This window comes from Limtongia smithiae (assembly GCF_038497785.1).
Source record: "Limtongia smithiae strain NRRL Y-17922 unplaced genomic scaffold V1518scaffold_1, whole genome shotgun sequence".
Lineage (NCBI taxonomy): Eukaryota > Fungi > Ascomycota > Lipomycetes > Lipomycetales > Lipomycetaceae > Limtongia > Limtongia smithiae.
The window spans coordinates 1,053,628-1,071,597 of NW_027117622.1; the positions used below are offsets into that span (position 1 = coordinate 1,053,628).

A 17,970-nucleotide genomic window follows, 5' to 3' on the forward strand; every position below is an offset into this window, starting at 1 on the left:
GGGGAAGCCGCCAGCGTTCGAGAAGGTACCGCAGACCAGCGAATGGTCGTCATATGGCGCTGATAGACTACTAGTTAGGTAGTAGTGAACGTGCAGCGCGCGATGACGATGGAGCAGGCCAAACGATCATGGGACGCGTCCCGCTTCTCGGCCGTGCCGTCAGCAACGCCTGCGACTGGCCACGCTTCCGCAGTGGAAACCGGGCTTGCCACTACAGAACCGCGCCGCGGTTGCAACGGCGGTACAGTGAACCGCCGCACGGCTCGTGGCGCAGCGGGCTCAGGTTGCAAACCGGTTGGATGCGGAACATTCTGCGGGCTCCGAAAGCTAGCCGCGCTGCGTCTTCTTCTTCGCCGCTGACTGCAGTGCAAATTCGTGGCGCTCTATATATTCCCCTTCTCCACTCCCACACTCACAACCAGCACCACCACAACACCACGCAAATCTCCGCCACAATGCCCCGCAACTCATCCCGCCGATCTGCGCCGCCTCCCCGCGCGCCGGTCCAGACCCGCCAGGCCTCAACCTACACTGCCCCTGCTCCCGTCCGCGCGTCGGCCCCGCATTCTACCGCTCCTCCTGCGCACTCCGCGGCTCCGCCTATGGTCGCTCAGCCCCAGCAGCCTGGTCTCTTTGCCCAGGTATGTTTAGCCTTGTTGAACCACCCACTGTGACGATGGATGCTGACAATACTCCCAGATGGCTACCACGGCTGCTGGCGTTGCAGTCGGGTCCGCCGCGGGCCACGCTATCACCGGCGCTATCGGCGGCCTCTTCGGGGGCTCCTCTTCCTCCGCCCCTGTCGAGCAGCAGGCTGTTGCTCCCGCCGCCACCCAGTCCTCTTTTGCTCCTGAAGAGCAGGGCCGCTCATGCGAAGTCGACGCCAGAAACTTCACCAAGTGCCTTGACGAGAACAACGGAAACATGCAGATTTGCGGCTGGTACCTCCAGCAGCTGAAGGCGTGCCAGGAGCTCAGCCGCAACCTATAAATGCGCTGGGCTTCTTGGTTCTTTCTGTTTTGTTTCTTTCTGCATGTTGCATGTCTGGCAATAACTACTAGAGTTACCTATCAAGGTCCTCACGCTTGAATAGCTATAATGCTCTTACTTCTTGGGAGCAGGCCAAGCTTTGTTGTATATATATACGTTCTCCACCCAATTTATCATGCACAAACATCTTACATAGCACATCACTTGCGATTCTCTGATCATAATGCCGTGCCACGCTCGAAGGAGTCTCGGATTTCCTTCGTATATTTGTCGTAGTAACGCGATAGCTTCGCGTTGAACTTTTTGTTCTTGTCGTTGACTGCAGAAGGTTAGTATCGGATGAACAGAACTATGCAATCAGGATATAACTTACTTGCCAATATATCATCGTCCTCCTTGGGCGTCTTCTTCTTGCGTACTCGTTGCTCCTCCCTGTAAAGTTAGCTAAGACATTTCTAACACACAAGATCAAGTAGTGCAGCTCACGCTTTCTTGACACTGTTCACCAGCCTATCGACCGCGTCCTTCGGCGGCTTGCTGTCTGCGAAATTCAGCGAGTTCGCGTCCGCATAGAACCGTTTACTGCTGTCGATACCGACCACCGAGCCGTCTGTACCCTCGATCAACTGCCCCGACTTTGCAACCGCACTTGTCTTCTGATTCAGATATGCCTCCATATCCGGCTTGAACTCGCGCAACTCGCGCTCGTACGTGCGCTCGGCTGCCTGCGCGTAATCCGCAAATAAGGCGGTCTCCTTGGCCTTCTTCTTGCTCGCGACCCGTTCGTCCCACTTCTCCGATTCCTCGATCGTCCAGTCCCACGCGCGCTTGCGTTCAAAATCCTCTCCGTCCTCTCTGGCTTCAATTTTGGCGAGCTCGAGCTCCGCGTCAGCTTTGCGACGCTCCATGCGCGCTTGTGCTACCGGGTCGACCTTTTGCCGGCGGAAGTCGGCGAAGAGCTCTTGCTTGTTTTGTGCTGTCGATTGGTTCTGCCAGGGGAGTGTGGTTAGCGGGGCGCTGTGGCGTAGGCACGATGAACGTAGACTCACTAGTCGCATTTTCAGTTTCTTGAATCGCTCTCGCCGCGCGGCATCTTTGTTGGCACTTTCACTTTCATCGGCCTTGTCGTCAGCAGCCTTGTCTGCACTCGGCTGCGCATCTGTGTCATCATCTTCCATGCTTGCAGCTGGGTCGGCGTCGTCCTTTCTGTCTGGTGCAATCTCGCCCTCGCCCTCGCCCTCGCCTTTGGCGATAACGGCAACATCCGTTGATGCCGCGTCGTCTGTAGTCTGTATAGTCTCCTCCTTTTCGGTAGGCACATTTCTTCTTGACCGTCGTGGCATGCTGCTCTGTGTGTGTTCTCTGGTGGCACGCCGGGACATCGTGAAATGGGAGTTTCTCGACAAAGCTGTGGGTTAGGAAATCTACTCTCTACTCCAGCTTTCATCTTCACACGCTGTGAGGGCCCTCAGTTTCTGGGTAGTACCAACAGAAGCTAGAAAGAACATCGTCGTCCCACATACAGTGCATAGAAGAAGGAGGACCGTATTTATATCACCGACTCCTTCACACTTTCGAAGCAACACAGCACAATGACCGACATACCAACGGCCGCTACCCCATCCAGCAAGATTAATGCAAGCACCGCCGTCGACACTGCCAAGAAGCCCGCCATATCCTTTTCCTTTGGTGGAGGTGCCGCGGCCAACAAAGCAGTCAGCAGCAAATTCTCCAAGAAACCACTGATAGCCGGATCATCATCGATCAAGTCCTTCGCCACAACTTCCAAGAGCGCAGCTTCAACGAGATTACCGGGCAATACGCACAAACGACGCCGGTCCCTCTCACCCGTCGAAATGATCACCGGGTTTGACGCCGCGAGCGGGGCTGCCATCCCGATAAACGGCAAGACGACGACGCAACGAGAGCTGGTGATTCCCGCAGTCAAGAACAAGAACTGGATTGAAGAGACGCTGAAGCGGAGGCGAGCTGGTTCGCTATATAAGCCGTTGGGACAGGTTATTGATGCGGAGCGGAATCGTGAGGCAGACGAGCAAGAACGGAGGAGCAAGCAGACGCGCCAGTATGGCTTGAACTTAGTGGACAGGCGCTCACAGGTGCAACAAGACAATCCAGATCAAACAGCCGCGACGAAGCCAGAGGATGTCGCTAAAGACGAACCTGACTCTACGACGGCAACAACAGACGTGCGACCATCTCGCAAATCTGCTAAGGAACTCAAAGACGACGCGGTCATGAGAGACATCCTATCCGAATTCAAAGACGACGACAACGACAAGCGGTCAGCCGAAATCGTCCTCAGCCTTCCCAGCACATCGCGCGGTTTATCCGCTGCCGCAACGCACATGTCAGAAGACGAGGCATACAGACAAGATATCGAATCCCGTCCCGACGCGCCGTCGCTAGACGCATACGAGAGCATGCCGGTCGAAGCGTTTGGATTTGCACTACTACGCGGCATGGGCTGGAAAGAAGGACAAACCGCCGAAGACAAGAACCAGCGATGATTTTGAGTTGGTTATGTATGATAGAATATGGCCATTATATGTGTCTATGATAACAGAAGTGTAGTTTACAGTATCCAGAAAATACAGAAAAATTAACCCACCAACGCGCATATACAAAAAATCATTTTGTGCTGCCTTCTGACCTGTTATTCGGCCCGCAAGAAGCTCTGGTAGACAACGTTATCGGTCTCGTCCACCACGGGGTACCCAAGATCGTGCAAGAAATCAGTGAGCTCGTGGTATTCTGCCGGTGCCACAGAGATGGCAGCCAAAACCTGGGCGAGATCTGCATATTGTTAGCAATCGCCGCACAGTACATGCAAAAACAAACATACCTGAGCCGTGGTTGCGGTAGTGGAACAAAGTGATATTCCACCCTATTTTCAGACCGTCCAGGAACTTCTTCAATGCGCCGGGACGTTCGGGAAACTCGAATCTGAATATGCGCTCGTTGTCAACCTTCGCGCGACCGCCGACGAGATATCGTGCGTGTGTCTTTGCGAGCTCGTTGTCGCTAATGTCAATACCCTTCATGCCCTCGAGCACGAGATCCTCAAGCACCTGAGACACCTCAAGGTCGCGGTTCGCGACAGTGAACGAGATGTACACGAATGCCTCGTCGCCACCAGAGAAGCGGTAGGAAAACTCGGTGATGTTGTGCGGAAAGATGACGTCCTGGAGCTTGCGGAACGAACCTGGCTGTTCGGGAATGGTGACCATCAAGAATACCTCGCGTCCCTCGCCAAGCTGTGCGCGCTCGGCGACGAAACGCAGGCGGTCAAAGTTCATGTTCGCGCCAGACAAAATCGCGACACAGGCACCAGAGAGCGGTTTGTCGGCGTGCGCAGCGGCGTAGCGCTTCAGGCCCGCGACCGAGAGCGCACCAGCGGGCTCGACGATGGAGCGCGTGTCTTCGAACACGTCCTTAATAGCCGCGCAGATCTCGTCAGTGTTGACGCGCACGACTTCATCGATCACTTGCTCACAGAGACGGAAGGGCTCGGAGCCGACAAGCTTCACAGCAGCACCGTCGGCAAACAGACCAACCTCTTTCAGCGCGACGCGCTGTTTCCGCTTCAAGGACTGGTACATTGCGTCAGCGTCGAAGGTCTCGACACCGATGATCTTAACATGGGGTGCGATGCGTTTAATGTACGTGCCGATGCCGGCGATCAAACCGCCGCCGCCGACGCAGGCAAACACGGCGTGCAGGTTCTGCACATCGATCTGACGGAGAAGCTCCATGCCAATTGTCCCTTGACCAGCAATGACGTAAGGATCATCGAACGGCGGGATGTTTGTGAGACCGTGTTTCTTCTGCAGCCGCTCGCACTCGGCCTTTGCGGCGTCGAAGTCGTCGCCGAATAGCACGACCTTGGAGCCCAGTCGAGACACGTTCTGGTGCTTGATGGCGGGCGTCGCGACCGGCATGACAATGGTGGCGGGGATGCCGAGGTGGTTCGCTGAGAACGCAACGCCCTGTGCGTGGTTACCCGCAGAGCACGCGATGACGCCCTTCCATCGGTCGTCAACGGGAAGTTGCGAGATCTTGTTGTAGGCGCCGCGTAGCTTGAAGCTGAACACCGGCAACAGGTCTTCTCGCTTGAGTAATACATTGACCCCTGTTTTCGCACTGAGCCCAACGCCGGGCGTGAGCGGGGTCTCTTTGATGACGTCGTACACCCGTGACGTGAGGATGAGGCGAAGGTAGTCTGGCGTCCCGTCCGGCAGCAGCAGCGAGGACGGGACAGACTCGTAAGAGATGGCAGTCGTGCACACCGGAGTGCTGGAGGAGTACTCGGTCAAGCTGCCAACCTTAGGGTTCGAGACCTTGAGGCTTTCGCGGCGCTTGAGGTCTTCCTCTTGTGCCATCATGCAGAAGTCTGTGGCGGAGCGTGCGTCAGCGGGACACGGAACAACGGTCGCTGTTGCGAGGGCAGGACGGCAGGTACGGTGGCGGAGAAGCGAGTGAAATGTCCTAGAGTCTGGGGAAGAAATTTGGACCAAGTGCTCGGATTTGCTGGATGAGTCGCTGCAGCCCCAAGTTCGGTGTGCCCAGAATAACGCAGCACCACGGCGTAGTCGCACTACTGCAAACCTAGGTACAGAACAACTTTTAGGCCGCCCTTCGCAACCACTTCGCCTTCACGCAGTCGTACTCGTCCTCACCACCCCGCCGCCGGCATCGCGAGTCAATTCACAACGCCGTTGTTCAATCACCCTTCCTTCGACCTGCAAATGCTGCATGCCGTCCTGCCGCGACCCGTACCCGAGGCGAGCGCGTCGCTGTTGCGGCTTCAGATCAATGTTGTCTACGAACCCGCTCCGGTGAGGCCGTCGCCGTCGACGAGCTGGCAGTCGACCGCAGATTTCAAGCGCAGACGGATCGCGGAGGGGCGCAACATACAGAGGGCGGCAGGTTTTGAGAGCGATAGCTACCCCACTGGCGAGGAAGTCGCGTTTCGGAAGTTTGTGCATTTGACCCGGCCAGATATCACCATATCCCAACTCAGAGATGAGGTCATCGAGAGATATACGCGCATCTATAGAGAGTATGTGCTCAGTTTAGTTATTATTTTTTTTTTACTCACCTGTCACCCAGAGAATTACATTTGATCGCACTGAAAGACGAAAATTTGTGCGACTTTGATCCCGAATATCTCGTGTCGTTTCTCTTCGTCAACGGCAGTATCGTGCAGGCCGTTGTAGCGAGGCATGTTAGTCGCCTTGAGCAGCAGTCGACTTCGACGCCCCTAGTGACCGAACGATCACCATCTCCACCGTGCGTGCCGTATGAAGCAATACCCGATGGCCCGAAACCGACAGCTGCGGTCATGAACGTGGGCTATGCGGAGCGTCACAGCGTCAGCAGTCTCAGCTCCTCTCGAGAGAATCCATTTGCGACGATATCGAATACTTTACCGAAAGTAAATGCTGCCTCGAAGTCCAAGCTACGGCAGGTGTTAGAACCTGCACATATGACGCCTATGCTTCAGCCATTGCCCTCGGTTTCGAGCTATCGCCAATTACCAAGTTTACCGGTCGCTGAATACAGCGACACACCAGAGGCTCAAACGAACACACTCAGCGCTCCGTTGCCGCTCAGTGCGAGAATTTCACTGCCACCTTTGCCAAGCTCACAGGACGACGTGGATGTCGATCCGCAGAAATTGCCGTCGCCTGCTGCGACCGAAGGATCGGCGATGAACGACGATGAAATGAGCGACGATGAAATGAACGACGATGAAATGAGCGCGGCTGAAGTTCTCGGCGGTATGAGGGAGGTGATTGGTGCAGTCGGTTCGTCGTTTCCACAGGAGCCTGAGAGCACGATTGTGCTGCTGCCACCGCAGCCGCCGCAGACCAAGCCAATCGCAGCAAAGGCAGCTGTGATAAAGACGCCAACTACAACCAAGGCTTCTCCGGTAACAAAGCGGGCGAGGAAACCGCGTGCAAAGCCAGTCACTCAGAAGGCAGCGACAAAGTTAGCTACCGCTCAAAATAGAGCGGCAAAACCAGCTACTCAGGAAACAGCTACAGAGTCAGCTACTTTGAAAACCGCGGGAAGAGAACCAGGCTTGGAGTCTACTCCCAGAGCGATGACAAAGCCAGCCATGAAGTCTTCAGACGCGAAGCCTCTATGTACAGAGACGACATCACCAGCCTTCAGGCTGATAGCGCCGAAAGAGCCAATTGTCAAGCAAGAGCTGTTCTCGTCACCACAGAGCGCAGCCAGCACGTCTTCTCTGCGGGTCAACGTACCGCCACTGGTCACGCGCGCGACCGCGAAGAGAAAGACCACTACAGAAGCAACATCTCCTATGGAATCCACAATCGTCGTCGAACCTGCCGCACAACCGCCCACACCGACAGCGATACTGCCGAAGCTAAAGATCACGAGGAACATAGTCGCGCGAGAACCGCGATCTAAACCGCCCAGGACCACCACGACCAAGTCGCTGCTTGTCCGGGCCCCCGCGCCAGCCGCCGAGTCCGTCGCTGCCCCTCAGCCAAGCACGCTGTCCGCCGTGACCCGGGTCGTCGTACGCTTGCCGGCGCCGCCAAAAACAGTACGAGTGGCGGACAAAGCTGGGGATAAGGAGGCTAATCTTACCGAAAGAGATGATGCGTTGAAAGTGGCGGCGCGCGGCACAAATAATGACGACGATGCAGGCACGGATAGTGCAGCTCTGGCAGGCTCTAGTGCTACAGGGACAGGTACGAGTGCTCCTGAAGACGCGGCACGTGCATCGCTGGCCTGTCTGCCGCAGCCCGTCAAGACCATTGCGCCCAAGGCGGGCGCAGGCGCGGCGCACGCGCTGGATCTGTCGATGATCAAGGGCCACCGTCGCGGCGGACGCAGGCCTGGGCAGAAGAACCGGCCGAAGGCGATGGGCGAGGCGGGGATGCCGCCGTCCGGGGGCGCGTAGGCGCAGCGGGAGTCAATGGGGAAACGGCCGTCCGGTTGAGGCAGCGTGATAGCGTATATCGCCGAATAGACTAGGTGCAGGAGAGGGTGATGGCGCCGTAGGCGGTCGTATTCGTAAGAGCGGTCGATGGGCATCGCGGCACTCAGGAGCAGCGCGAGCGCACGACCAAGATCCGCCGCTGCCCCACACGCTCGACGTGTCGCGGGCAGCACAGCGCAGCGCGCGACGGCGGGCGCACCAGGGCGACGTGCTAGGCCAAGGTCCGTCGCGACCTAGCGGCGCGCACTCTGCCTGCACGCTTCTGCGCAGCGCCATTCATCTCCCATCCAACGGCGCCTAGCGTGCAGGGTGGCGTGCAGCAGCGCCGTGCGCTTATTTAGGCGTGCTCACTGCGGCCACGCTGCGACTCTTCCTCGCACTCTCCTCCCCAACAACCCGCCATCAATTCCCGGGGGTCCTTTGGCGCGAAAGGGGGCTCCGCGCCATCACTCTCGCGCGTAAATTGCCCTCAGGCGGACGTCCCACCCCGCCAGGGTGCCCGGGGCTGCCAGCGGCCTCTCGCGGGTGTTGCAACCATAGGCAAGGACCGCCAGGCTTGATGGCGGAACTCACTTGTCCTGACACCGCCGCCAGGCACGTGGTGCCGGCGCAACGTGTCCTGCAGCCAGCCTGATCGCCGCGCAGTTCTTGTGCAGTTCTCGGAGCGCGTCTGCGAACAGCGCCAGCGCACGGCGGACGAAGAGAGACCGCAGGCGCGCGCCAGAGCCGAGGCTCAGCTCGCGGCCGCCCACTACGGACAACGGCACAGGCCGCACGCTCGCCCACGTACGCGTTGGTCGCGAAGATCGGTCACTTGGAACCGGGGGCCGAGAGGAGGGGGAAGGGGCAACGTCGACTAGTCTGCTAGCACACCACAGTCTTCGAGGAAGCTGAGCGGAAGCACCCTCTAAGCGTCTCGCCGGCGTGTCGTGCTAGCTGCTAGCGCTCTACGTCAGGAAGGCAGGAATTCCGGCGAGGAGCAGCGCAGCGCGGCTGCCGCGAACAGCCTGCCGGCAGGAACCGTGGGCCCCTGACGTCAGAATGACTCCTTTCCCCTCGCGCGCCTAGGGCGCGCGAGCGTGACGTGACAACGCATACAAAGCTACACCAGTCTCGAAGCCTCTGCTCTCTACACTGCGGTATTTCTAGCCCGCGTCTGTCACCTGGCATGCTAGATATCCCCGGGGACACCCAAATTACCGCTCGAGGACGTCCCGCTAGCAGTCGCTTAGAGTGCCGAAAGCCGTTGGCTAGGCCGTGAGATGCAAGCTTGATGTGGGTACCCTGCGCAGGGGTACGCTCCGCAGGTCTCGGGCTGTCTGCGGGCCCCCTTTCCCAGATTCCTGGTGCTGGCCCGAGGCAGGCCAGCACCACCATCATCACAACGACCCCCCCCCCCCCGCTGTGCCTGCGCTCACCCTCCCAGGACAACATCACACCTGCTCGATGTGCAGTTCATCTACTGCCGCCTTGGTCTTCGTCCTGTTCTCTGGGATTCTGCCGCCACTCGCACACGTGAGGCCGCTGCACATGGCTGGCCAGCCCCGGAACTTCGTCGCGCTTCTCCGGCCCATGCAAGCAGGCCAAGCGCGCACGGAGTCGCGTGAGCTGTGGGCTAAGGCATGTCGTCTGCACGCATACGTCTCAGCGTCCCAGCTGGTGCGCCCGGCCGCTCTTAGTCCGCTGCGACGTCTGTCTTCTTCCGAAGCTTCTCTGCTTCTGCCACGCATCAATCTTGTACTATTTTTATCTTGACAGCTTTCGACGCAGCTGCGCACAAATCATCTACGACTCCTCCTCAACGTCCTCGCGCTCTGCTAGAAAATCATCTACACCAGTATATGCAAGGCCGAAGCAATCTCCGCCCGCCAGCTGCTTCCCCGCCCCAGAGAGAACTCAAAGCCAGCAGCCATGCGTACGCCATAACTCGGCCCTCGGAATCGAGCGGCGACAACGGTAGCAGTCGACGCACGAGACTGCGCACTGTTGAGAGCCCGACCACGCAGGGGGCTTGGACCCCGTGTTCTGCATGGTCGCAAGCGGTGTCCAAAGGACTTGAGTTGTGGTTTACGGGGCGGCGTATGTATCATAGCCACTTTGCTTGTTGCGATATCAAGACAAGAGAAAGCTTGGGCAGCTGTGCCGGATATGTCTGAAGGGACTGAAGCATCGCCCAAAACTGCCCGAGAACAATTTAGCCCGACAAGGAAGTCGAGACGTGAAACCTCGACTGCAGCATACGCAGAATCGGCCGCTGACTTGAGGCCGCGACATGTTCGCGCCATATCGTTCAGCGACCAAACAGAGCGCATGCGGGCTTATGATACACACGCCTCCAGGGCTACGCCCTGGAGGAACGCAAACGCTTTATAGTGCTGTAACATCTCGCACTGCTGGCTGCCTCAATGCAGCAACACTTGCTCGGGATACCAGACGCGGACAGCAGGCCCGGGCGAGCTGGTGGGCTTTAAGCATCTCTACTCTGGCGCATACGCCACCGTCAAAACCGGCATGCCGGAAATAGGAGCGCAACTTGCGGGGCCGGGTTGGGGTACAGGCTTGTGCATCCCCTGCACGCCGGGTACTCAGGGTACGGAGTAGGAATTTACAGTTTCAGCACGCCCATGCACTGCGGATAAGCGATTGCAAATCAAGTTGGTTGCTAAGGTACAAGGTTTCTGTTCTGTTCACATCCCGGCGACCCCTCCACGACCAGGATTTAGGATGCCGACCAGACGTCACACCGTCAAACGGCGTCTACCATAAACTCACCGCTGAAGCGAAGCACCAGGGCACTCTCCCCCGTCGCACATATAAAATACTCTATATTTTGTCAATCAAGCCGGCAATCCCTTGGCTGGCGGCCACATATGGAGGAGACAAAGCAGCAATGGCAACCACACGGTTGCAGACATTCCGCCGGAGTAGGCAGGCGGAGGCGCAGTAGCTCCACTCCGCTTCGGCATTTACGACTCCATGCAGACAACTTAGGGTTTGGTCTCCGGAACTCTCATCTGCACACATTTGCTTTTTCTGCATGTGGCAAAGCCTGTCTAACAGCTTTGGCTTCGTCGTCTTTCAAGTGCCAGCACACGCAGCAAAACAATCATGTCTTCGTCCGCTCAGTGCGAAGCCGCCTCAACAGGGCTAAGTCAGCGTGTCACATCTTCCCATCGATGCTCTCGGTACTTGCAAGACACCCTGTCACGTCAAAAATATTCATGCGTCACGGAGTCTCCGCGACAGCGTGTGTCATGGTGCCGAAGTCCGACTACCCCGCGCGGCCCTGCTGTTTCGTCGAGCCGGCTTTGCTGTCTGCTAGCGCGGAAACAACTTGCATCTCGTCTAGCTCGACTGCAGCTGAAATCAACTGGGCCGCCATTGTGCACTCTGCAAACCGTAGTTTATCGCTGCGCGGGGGGAATCTACTCGGCTCCGCTGAGGGCATAGGAACTCTTTGCCTTGGGGCAGCACAGGAAGAGAGAGGGTAAGTTTCATAAGGTTTGACAGAGAGTCTAACCTGCCGACCCTTGGCAGTTTCCAAATTGTGTTCACTGCTTGCACAAACAAAGTTGCCGATCTCCACGGCGCTGTCAAATATGAGACATGCATATCAGAGATGAATAGCGTTCGACCTGGCAGAGCGCCGTTCATCTGATTTTCCAGCTCGTTGCTTGAAAGACTTGAGCACCTGAGACGTCTGCATGCTCATGTGACAAACTGCCGGCACTACTTCGCAAACAGCAAACGGCCGAACTGGGGCTCTAGAGAGAGACTGCTCAACTCCATCCGTTTGAACGCGCAAAGCAAGCAGATGGCCCACTAAACTATATCCGTAAAGGGGGCGGTGGAGTCTGCACTCTACAGGAGGGACGGTGATGTCTGTGCCCGGTCGCCCGTGCTGCGCTGGCCGGCGCGATTGCCCCCAGAATACCCCACTTCCTAAATTTGGTGACGGTCTGAGAGCTTAAAATCTGGCAGGCGTTAGATACCCAGGAGCGGTCAGGTATACGCCGTTAGCTGAGTTTAAAATGTCCGCCTCCGGTATGGCATGCGCGACTCATATGGCGCTAGCGCAAGCAGCTGACATTGTGGCAGTCGCTAGACTGCAGATATGACATCTGCATGTGTATGCACTTTCGAAACTCTGCGCGTTCGTTCTCTCCACGTGTGGGAGACATTGTGCGATGCATGCTCTACGTTGTCAGCACAAAACTCTCGATTCTTGCTTGCTGCAGATACGTGGCGAGGATGAGCAACGCAGCCTTGCGTGAATGTAAGCCTCCTCGGCGGGCCGGTCTTGGATTTGTTGCGACTTGCGGCGGACAGCGTCAGCCCCTGTTCAACACTGTTTCTCGAACGAGTGCTAGATCGCCCCAACAGCCTCCGCTCAAGAGATCGCGATATCCTAACCTTCTGCCTGTACAGCGCTCAGCTGCTCCGGAAATCCATATACTTTCTCATCTTAAGTTGAAGAAGCACAGTTGCTAATCCTGCTCTTGCTCAACGGCTAAGCAGTGGTGCCATGATGACGCGGCGCGAGATGTGATAATATTTGTGTGTGTTCTTTGACAGAGCCAGCAGCGGTCTCGTTGGCCATCTTAGCTTTCGGAGATAAATTCCAGACAAACTTGCATCTTGCGAGCGCCGGAGAAGGGCGTTCGAAATTGTTCTGCTCGCGGTAAGCACCGATGTCTCACACGGCTATGACAGGCAATCATTTTGCCTTGCAGTGCCGAGGTGGGCTACTCTGGCGGCGGAGAGGTCTCGACTCGAACATGCAGGCACCAGGCACATCAACATCGGATGTTCTGACGTCCAACACCTGCCAGACTCTATCGTGCCCCCCGGCAGGATGTTGTTAGTACTACAGCCTGACGTGCTTAGACTGTAATGGACGTGTGGTCGATCGTGATGTCAGCAGTCGCGAAGGCGTCCGGTGTGGAATCTGCCAGCGAGCCAATAGGTAAGCAACGCGGGATTATGCAGTTCCGGCGAGCTGCAACAACGCGCCACGCCCGGGAATTACAACAACATGCGGCGGTGTGGCGGGGGTAGCGTGACCGGCGATTTGGCGGCGGTGGCCCCTTAGTCGTGCATGCAATTTAATTAACGAATCTCACTAGCACCGTCGTAGAATAGTGCTGAATATGCTTGTGTGCTCTCATCGGCGAAGTCGAGGAGTGGCTTACCTTTCTAGATGGAATTAATTAATTTAAGCATCTGCCATTCAATTTAGCGGGCTTAGCCTGGCCGTGCCCCTCCTCCTCTCCGCTGTTTTGGAATGCCGGATCGGTTAAGGGCCCCCAACCGATCATCGTACTCGGCATCGCGGCCTGTCTACGCGCGAGTCTTTGTTGCTCGAATCGACTCTTTTTTTTCTGTGGTTCTTGCAAGGATCTGCACCGCCAACAAGGACAGCTGTCGACTCGGTGGATAAATTGTGCCGCTTGGCGCTTGCATCGTGCCGCCTAGCAGTTGTCATCCACCGCGCCGTCTCATGATAGCGCGGTTCGAGAAGACTTCTGACGACGTCTGATGTAGATCACATGAGCACTGGAAGCAGGCACACTCGCACAACCGCTTGATGATATATCCGTCGAGAGGGCCTAAGTTTTGCGGGCGCGATCGAGATACCAGCGTTTCATCTCGGCGGATGTCCAACTTGTGCGCAATCAACTGATAGATAACCGCACATACAATGATACGTACTGAAGGCGAACCTCAAGTCAAGCGTGGAGCTGACAGTTCATAACTCCGTCATGGACACATGTCCTGAAATGCCACCGCATATCGATCGTCTAATCAATCTATTTGCCTAAGAGACCGCACCGACACCCGCATCCGGTGCCAATGCCTAGCTGATTGCCGCCGAAGTTGGCCACGCGGTATGCATTCGCGGCGAATTGGGTCGCGGAGTCTACCTCATTCGACAACACAAGCAAGAACAGTCCTTGGACGGGGGCACCGCTGTCCGATCGGATTGTCCATATCCACCCAGCTCACGCTTTGCATTGCATGCCTTGCCGTGGCAGCAAACCGCAGCCAGGGACGCATTGCAGGGAAGGGCACTGCAGAGGCGATCCCAAGTTGGCGAATCAAGGCCTTCGGGAAGCATATGCATTTCCATTTATAGAAAGGTAGCTAACGTAAGGTGGACGGCATTACACACTCCACACCGCTCGACCTCGAGCGGTGGGTGGGCATTTAGGGGCTAGAGGGTAGGCATCTAGAGAGCTTAATTTGCATTAGACCGCGGAAAGTGTGGCAGTGCGCGATTGCATGCCACAGCGCCGCACTCAGGTACCCGCGTAGATTCTCGGAAATCTAGGTACGGCGTACCAACCATGATCAACGGCAGATATGGGCATCCGTGGCATCCAGGCTGTCTGAACAACAGCAGCTGACTTCACGCTCCCTGCACCGTCCCGGGGCACAACCAAGACGGCACCAAGCCAGCCCGTGCCAACAGGTCGACAGCTCGTAGGGGCTGGCGTGTTCCAGCCTAGTTTACATAGTCAAACGGTCAAGAATTTATTTGCGTCGGTCCCTTATGGAAGAGGCCCGTCACGATATCTAAGATCTTCGAAGTAGCGCGCGATCCGCATCAGCATGGGAAGATTCCTAGCGTGCACCTATATACTCGCGAGAGGTTGTCGAATGCATTAGCGCACGTCGTCACGTCCTATAGATCGCCGAAGTACACCAGTACGCTCTGAAGGCCAATCTTGAACCCACAGTAAGTTCCGACGCAGGTCGAGATGCGCACGTCAATCAAGCCGTCTATGACGGAGGACGACTGGGCAGCTCTCCTTCGGCTGAGCGAACACATTAATTATTTTGTTTCAGGATCTGAACGCAGATCACGATCGAACACTGAAGGTGACGACGCAGTTCTTGTGGCCACGTCCGGCCTTTGTACGTCACAGACGAATTTTTGGCGGCGAGGAGCGTACAGGCATGCTCGCCGGTCTGCTTTCGTGCGAGGTGGTGCCAGAGAGGACGAGCCCAGTCCGGCAAATTTCGGCAGCACGCGATGAAGAGATATCTGAACAATATCGGCATGAGCCGCTGCCGATCGAGAAGACCTAGTGCGCAGCTCATACCAAACACAGAAGGCAAGCGAAACTCTCGCCCACCCGTGCTGACACAAAACACTGTGGGAAGAGACGTGTTGACAACAGCGAGTTTACGTCTGGGAGAACGTGACGCCGTCCGGTGTCTGGACGTTAGGGCGTACAGTACATGCCCTGCCCTCGTACGACGCAGCATCCCTGCCGGGCAATCTACAGATAAAGTGCATCGCTGATTGGACCAGAAGCAAGAAGGAACGTTCTGGCAAGTATGCACGCATGCTCCTGCAAGTATTTTCCTGAAAATAGCTTGCTGGCGAGGCTTCTTGAGCAGGACGATATGGGTAGGAGGAGTAGTTACGCGGCGCGGGGCAGCATGCGTGCAGGCGGTAACGGTTTCTAGAAAGAAAAAGTGGTGCCACTTTTTTCAGCACGCCCTTCAGGAGCGATGAGCAGCTTCACTGGCCGATGCGGGCCGCCTATGTCCAGCGGGGTGCGCAGGCAAGGGGCTGGTAGACGCGCAGACGTACAGCAGTACACTCCGTGCTTCGCAGGCTTGCGAAGGCGACCCCGGGAAGCCGTGCAGGCCTCTCGCGCGCACGATCGAACGGCGACACCGCGCGACCGCAGCCAGCCCCAAGTGGAGGCGAGAGGCGGCGGACAGCGATGCGCTCGCCGTGTGGTGTGTGGTCAGCTCTCTCAGAGCCCGCCTCTCCGCCGCTCTTGCGCGCCCGCCTCCAACGTACGGCCGCATCTCCGGGTGCTACTTCCGGATTGGCATGCGAAACGCCGGCGACTGTGGGCGCCAGCTGGACGCGTGGCCGACCGCGAGCCAGCAGGGCGCTCTCTCGCCCAAGCCGCAGAGATATATTAATTGACGCCCGGATGGCCCAAGCAAGGTCGAAGGGTAGAGAGACCAAGGAGCCGAGTCGACTCACGAGTACGATGCCGGCCGCCGCGACAGCGTCACCGGCGCGGTGCCTGGCTGCCGGTGGGCACGCCGTCGTGCAGCAGACACAGGGAGTCGCCACAGGTGCGCCGTCCCGCGGAGCAGCCGCCGCAGCTTGGGGAGCTCGCCGGCCGGCGGGGTGTGGAAGACCGGCTTGTTTGGCGGCAGCCGCCCGTTTCAAGTGGACATTGCGGCCACGGAAGCGGACGGGGCATTAGGCGACATTGGCGAGCCATATGTGCCTGGCTTGCGGCGCGCTAGCGCACATACGGCTAGCCCTGGACGAGTGCATGGCCGCCAAACTGGGTCGATGTACCGCGGGCGTACCCTGGGTACGAGGCACACACGCGGGCTGACGGGCATACCAGCCGACAACGGCGCAGGTACCGGCGCGGCCAGGGAACGCTGCGCTGCAGCTGCAGCTGCTCCGTCCCGGCGTCTCATCCACCCAGCCGGCATTTCCACTCGCGGCAGGCGCAGGCTGGCCCCCACGGGCCGCCTCGCGCTGCGTGTGTGCGCGCGTGCGGTCTGCGTCTGCTCCGCCGTGCTTTACTTATACCGCTGCGCCGCCCCCGCTACGCTTCCCTAACGGCGCCGCCTCTCATATACACAATGACCACTGCAGTCTCGCCGAATCAGCTCCCCTCCCTCCAGGAGGTCCTCCCCGAGTTCCTTCCCCGCCAGGCCGATTCCATGCGCTCCTCGGAGTCTCCCGTCTCTTTTGTCGCGCCCGGCCTTCCCAACCCTCGCCTCACGTACCAGCAGCCGTACGACTACGACGCAGCCAGCGCCGCACCGCGGCCGACCGTCGTGACCAGCGGTGTGCCGCTGCTTGTCTACACCGACAGTGCGGATTCTCATTACAAGACCACGTCCCCGCAGGACAGCATGTACGGCTACTCCGTCGCGCAAACACCCACATTCCAGCAGCAGAAGTCGTATTCTGTCTCATCCGCATCGTCTGCATCGTCTGTCGGCTCCTCATCTAGTGCATCGTCGGTCTCATCGGCGGCGTCCGCAATCTCGCCTGTCGAGCTGCAGCCGCGATCGGCGCTCTTCTACGCCTCCGCCGCCTCAGTCGACTACTCACAATACCAGGCCCGATATAAGGAACCGTATGGCACCAAGGTTGAGGCGTATTCTCCTCCCGCTTCGTCATACTATACTACTGCTGCAGGGTACGGCGCCGAGCGATACAGCGCCGACATGGGCTACATTCCAGTGTCGGCTTATCACCAGCCAAGTGCAGTCGGCCAGATGGCGGTGCGAGGCTTCGATTCCGGCGCTGTCATCCCATCCGATTCATTGATGTCGTCACAGAGTCGTCACATCGCAGGTAGCATGTCGAGCCACTCTGTCGCCACAACTTCGCAAATCCACAAGAAGCGTCGCGGTAACCTGCCCAAGCACGTGACAGATATCCTGCGAAGTTGGCTCAACGGACACGTACACCATCCTTACCCAACAGAAGAGGAAAAGGGCATGCTCATGCGAAGAACCGGTCTCACCATGAATCAAATCAGCAACTGGTTTATTAACGCGCGTCGACGGCGACTACCAGCCTTAACAAAGGAGGTCGCGGCTGCAGCAAACGCTGCTTCAATAGCCGTCATGGACAGATGAACAACACCATTTTTTGTTACTACTACCCGATACCTCGCTGGATACGTTTTGAGTTTATTTTCCACTCTTTGTATATTACCTATATTGTTAATAGCTGTTTGCTGGGTCGGTCTTTGTTTGTGCATTCGTCGGTAGACTTGGTGGGAGGTTAAAATGCGATGTGCCGGGATTCGTTTTGTGATAATCAAGTAGTAATGTGTTGGTGTCTACAGTAGGTCGGAGGCCTGTATTTATCTAGTGCAGAGAAATATAAACGGGGCGCCGCGGTGTCTTTTCTGGCTTGCTATTATGACATGTGCTCCAAAATTGAGCGATGTGGCACTGGCAGGAACCGCCAG

The 17,970-nt window shown here is 57.4% G+C and overlaps 6 protein-coding genes across 6 annotated transcripts; 4 read left to right on the top strand and 2 right to left on the bottom strand.

Moving 5' to 3' along the window:
- Nucleotides 1–349: 349 nt before the first annotated feature.
- Nucleotides 350–1,186, top strand: V1518DRAFT_409216 (uncharacterized protein). The gene is made up of 2 exons (XM_066902312.1): nucleotides 350–641; nucleotides 700–1,186. Exons 1-2 carry the CDS (start codon nucleotides 456–458, stop codon nucleotides 988–990), a joined length of 477 nt encoding a protein of 158 aa, XP_066762069.1. The 5' UTR covers nucleotides 350–455; the 3' UTR covers nucleotides 991–1,186.
- V1518DRAFT_25529 (SYF2 splicing factor-domain-containing protein) lies at nucleotides 942–2,407 on the bottom strand. Its single transcript, XM_066901008.1, has 5 exons — nucleotides 2,234–2,407; nucleotides 2,040–2,169; nucleotides 1,477–1,979; nucleotides 1,364–1,422; nucleotides 942–1,309 (listed from the first exon to the last, which is right to left on the bottom strand). The coding sequence occupies exons 2-5, from the start codon at nucleotides 2,166–2,168 to the stop codon at nucleotides 1,209–1,211; spliced, it is 792 nt and encodes a 263-aa protein (XP_066762070.1). The 5' UTR covers nucleotide 2,169; nucleotides 2,234–2,407; the 3' UTR covers nucleotides 942–1,208.
- V1518DRAFT_409219 (DExH-box splicing factor binding site-domain-containing protein) lies at nucleotides 2,391–3,623 on the top strand. Its single transcript, XM_066902313.1, has one exon. The coding sequence runs from the start codon at nucleotides 2,583–2,585 to the stop codon at nucleotides 3,516–3,518; it is 936 nt and encodes a 311-aa protein (XP_066762071.1). The 5' UTR covers nucleotides 2,391–2,582; the 3' UTR covers nucleotides 3,519–3,623.
- Nucleotides 3,530–5,599, bottom strand: V1518DRAFT_409220 (tryptophan synthase beta subunit-like PLP-dependent enzyme). The gene is made up of 2 exons (XM_066902314.1): nucleotides 3,854–5,599; nucleotides 3,530–3,804 (listed from the first exon to the last, which is right to left on the bottom strand). The coding sequence occupies exons 1-2, from the start codon at nucleotides 5,391–5,393 to the stop codon at nucleotides 3,665–3,667; spliced, it is 1,680 nt and encodes a 559-aa protein (XP_066762072.1). The 5' UTR covers nucleotides 5,394–5,599; the 3' UTR covers nucleotides 3,530–3,664.
- On the top strand, nucleotides 5,559–8,124 carry V1518DRAFT_409222 (uncharacterized protein). The gene is made up of 2 exons (XM_066902315.1): nucleotides 5,559–6,070; nucleotides 6,121–8,124. The coding sequence occupies exons 1-2, from the start codon at nucleotides 5,757–5,759 to the stop codon at nucleotides 7,946–7,948; spliced, it is 2,142 nt and encodes a 713-aa protein (XP_066762073.1). The 5' UTR covers nucleotides 5,559–5,756; the 3' UTR covers nucleotides 7,949–8,124.
- Nucleotides 8,125–16,535: 8,411 nt separating this feature from the next.
- Nucleotides 16,536–17,921, top strand: V1518DRAFT_409238 (homeobox KN domain-containing protein). Its single transcript, XM_066902316.1, has one exon. It carries the CDS (start codon nucleotides 16,622–16,624, stop codon nucleotides 17,630–17,632), a length of 1,011 nt encoding a protein of 336 aa, XP_066762074.1. The 5' UTR covers nucleotides 16,536–16,621; the 3' UTR covers nucleotides 17,633–17,921.
- Nucleotides 17,922–17,970: the final 49 nt, after the last annotated feature.

Bases quoted from the DNA above. Each gene is read 5' to 3' on its own strand.
- V1518DRAFT_409220 (XM_066902314.1), bottom strand. From the start codon at position 5,393: ATGATGGCACAAGAGGAAGACCTCAAGCGCCGCGAAAGCCTCAAGGTC. The intron at 3,805-3,853 runs GTATGTTTGTTT...AACAATATGCAG, and splicing joins CTACCGCAACCACGGCTCAG to ATCTCGCCCAGGTTTTGGCT.
- V1518DRAFT_25529 (XM_066901008.1), bottom strand. From the start codon at position 2,168: ATGGAAGATGATGACACAGATGCGCAGCCGAGTGCAGACAAGGCTGCT. The intron at 1,980-2,039 runs GTGAGTCTACGT...CTCCCCTGGCAG, and splicing joins AGAAACTGAAAATGCGACTA to AACCAATCGACAGCACAAAA. The intron at 1,423-1,476 runs GTGAGCTGCACT...CTAACTTTACAG, and splicing joins GTGAACAGTGTCAAGAAAGC to GGAGGAGCAACGAGTACGCA.
- V1518DRAFT_409219 (XM_066902313.1), top strand. From the start codon at position 2,583: ATGACCGACATACCAACGGCCGCTACCCCATCCAGCAAGATTAATGCA.
- V1518DRAFT_409216 (XM_066902312.1), top strand. From the start codon at position 456: ATGCCCCGCAACTCATCCCGCCGATCTGCGCCGCCTCCCCGCGCGCCG. The intron at 642-699 runs GTATGTTTAGCC...CAATACTCCCAG, and splicing joins AGCCTGGTCTCTTTGCCCAG to ATGGCTACCACGGCTGCTGG.
- V1518DRAFT_409222 (XM_066902315.1), top strand. From the start codon at position 5,757: ATGCTGCATGCCGTCCTGCCGCGACCCGTACCCGAGGCGAGCGCGTCG. The intron at 6,071-6,120 runs GTATGTGCTCAG...CCTGTCACCCAG, and splicing joins TATACGCGCATCTATAGAGA to AGAATTACATTTGATCGCAC.
- V1518DRAFT_409238 (XM_066902316.1), top strand. From the start codon at position 16,622: ATGACCACTGCAGTCTCGCCGAATCAGCTCCCCTCCCTCCAGGAGGTC.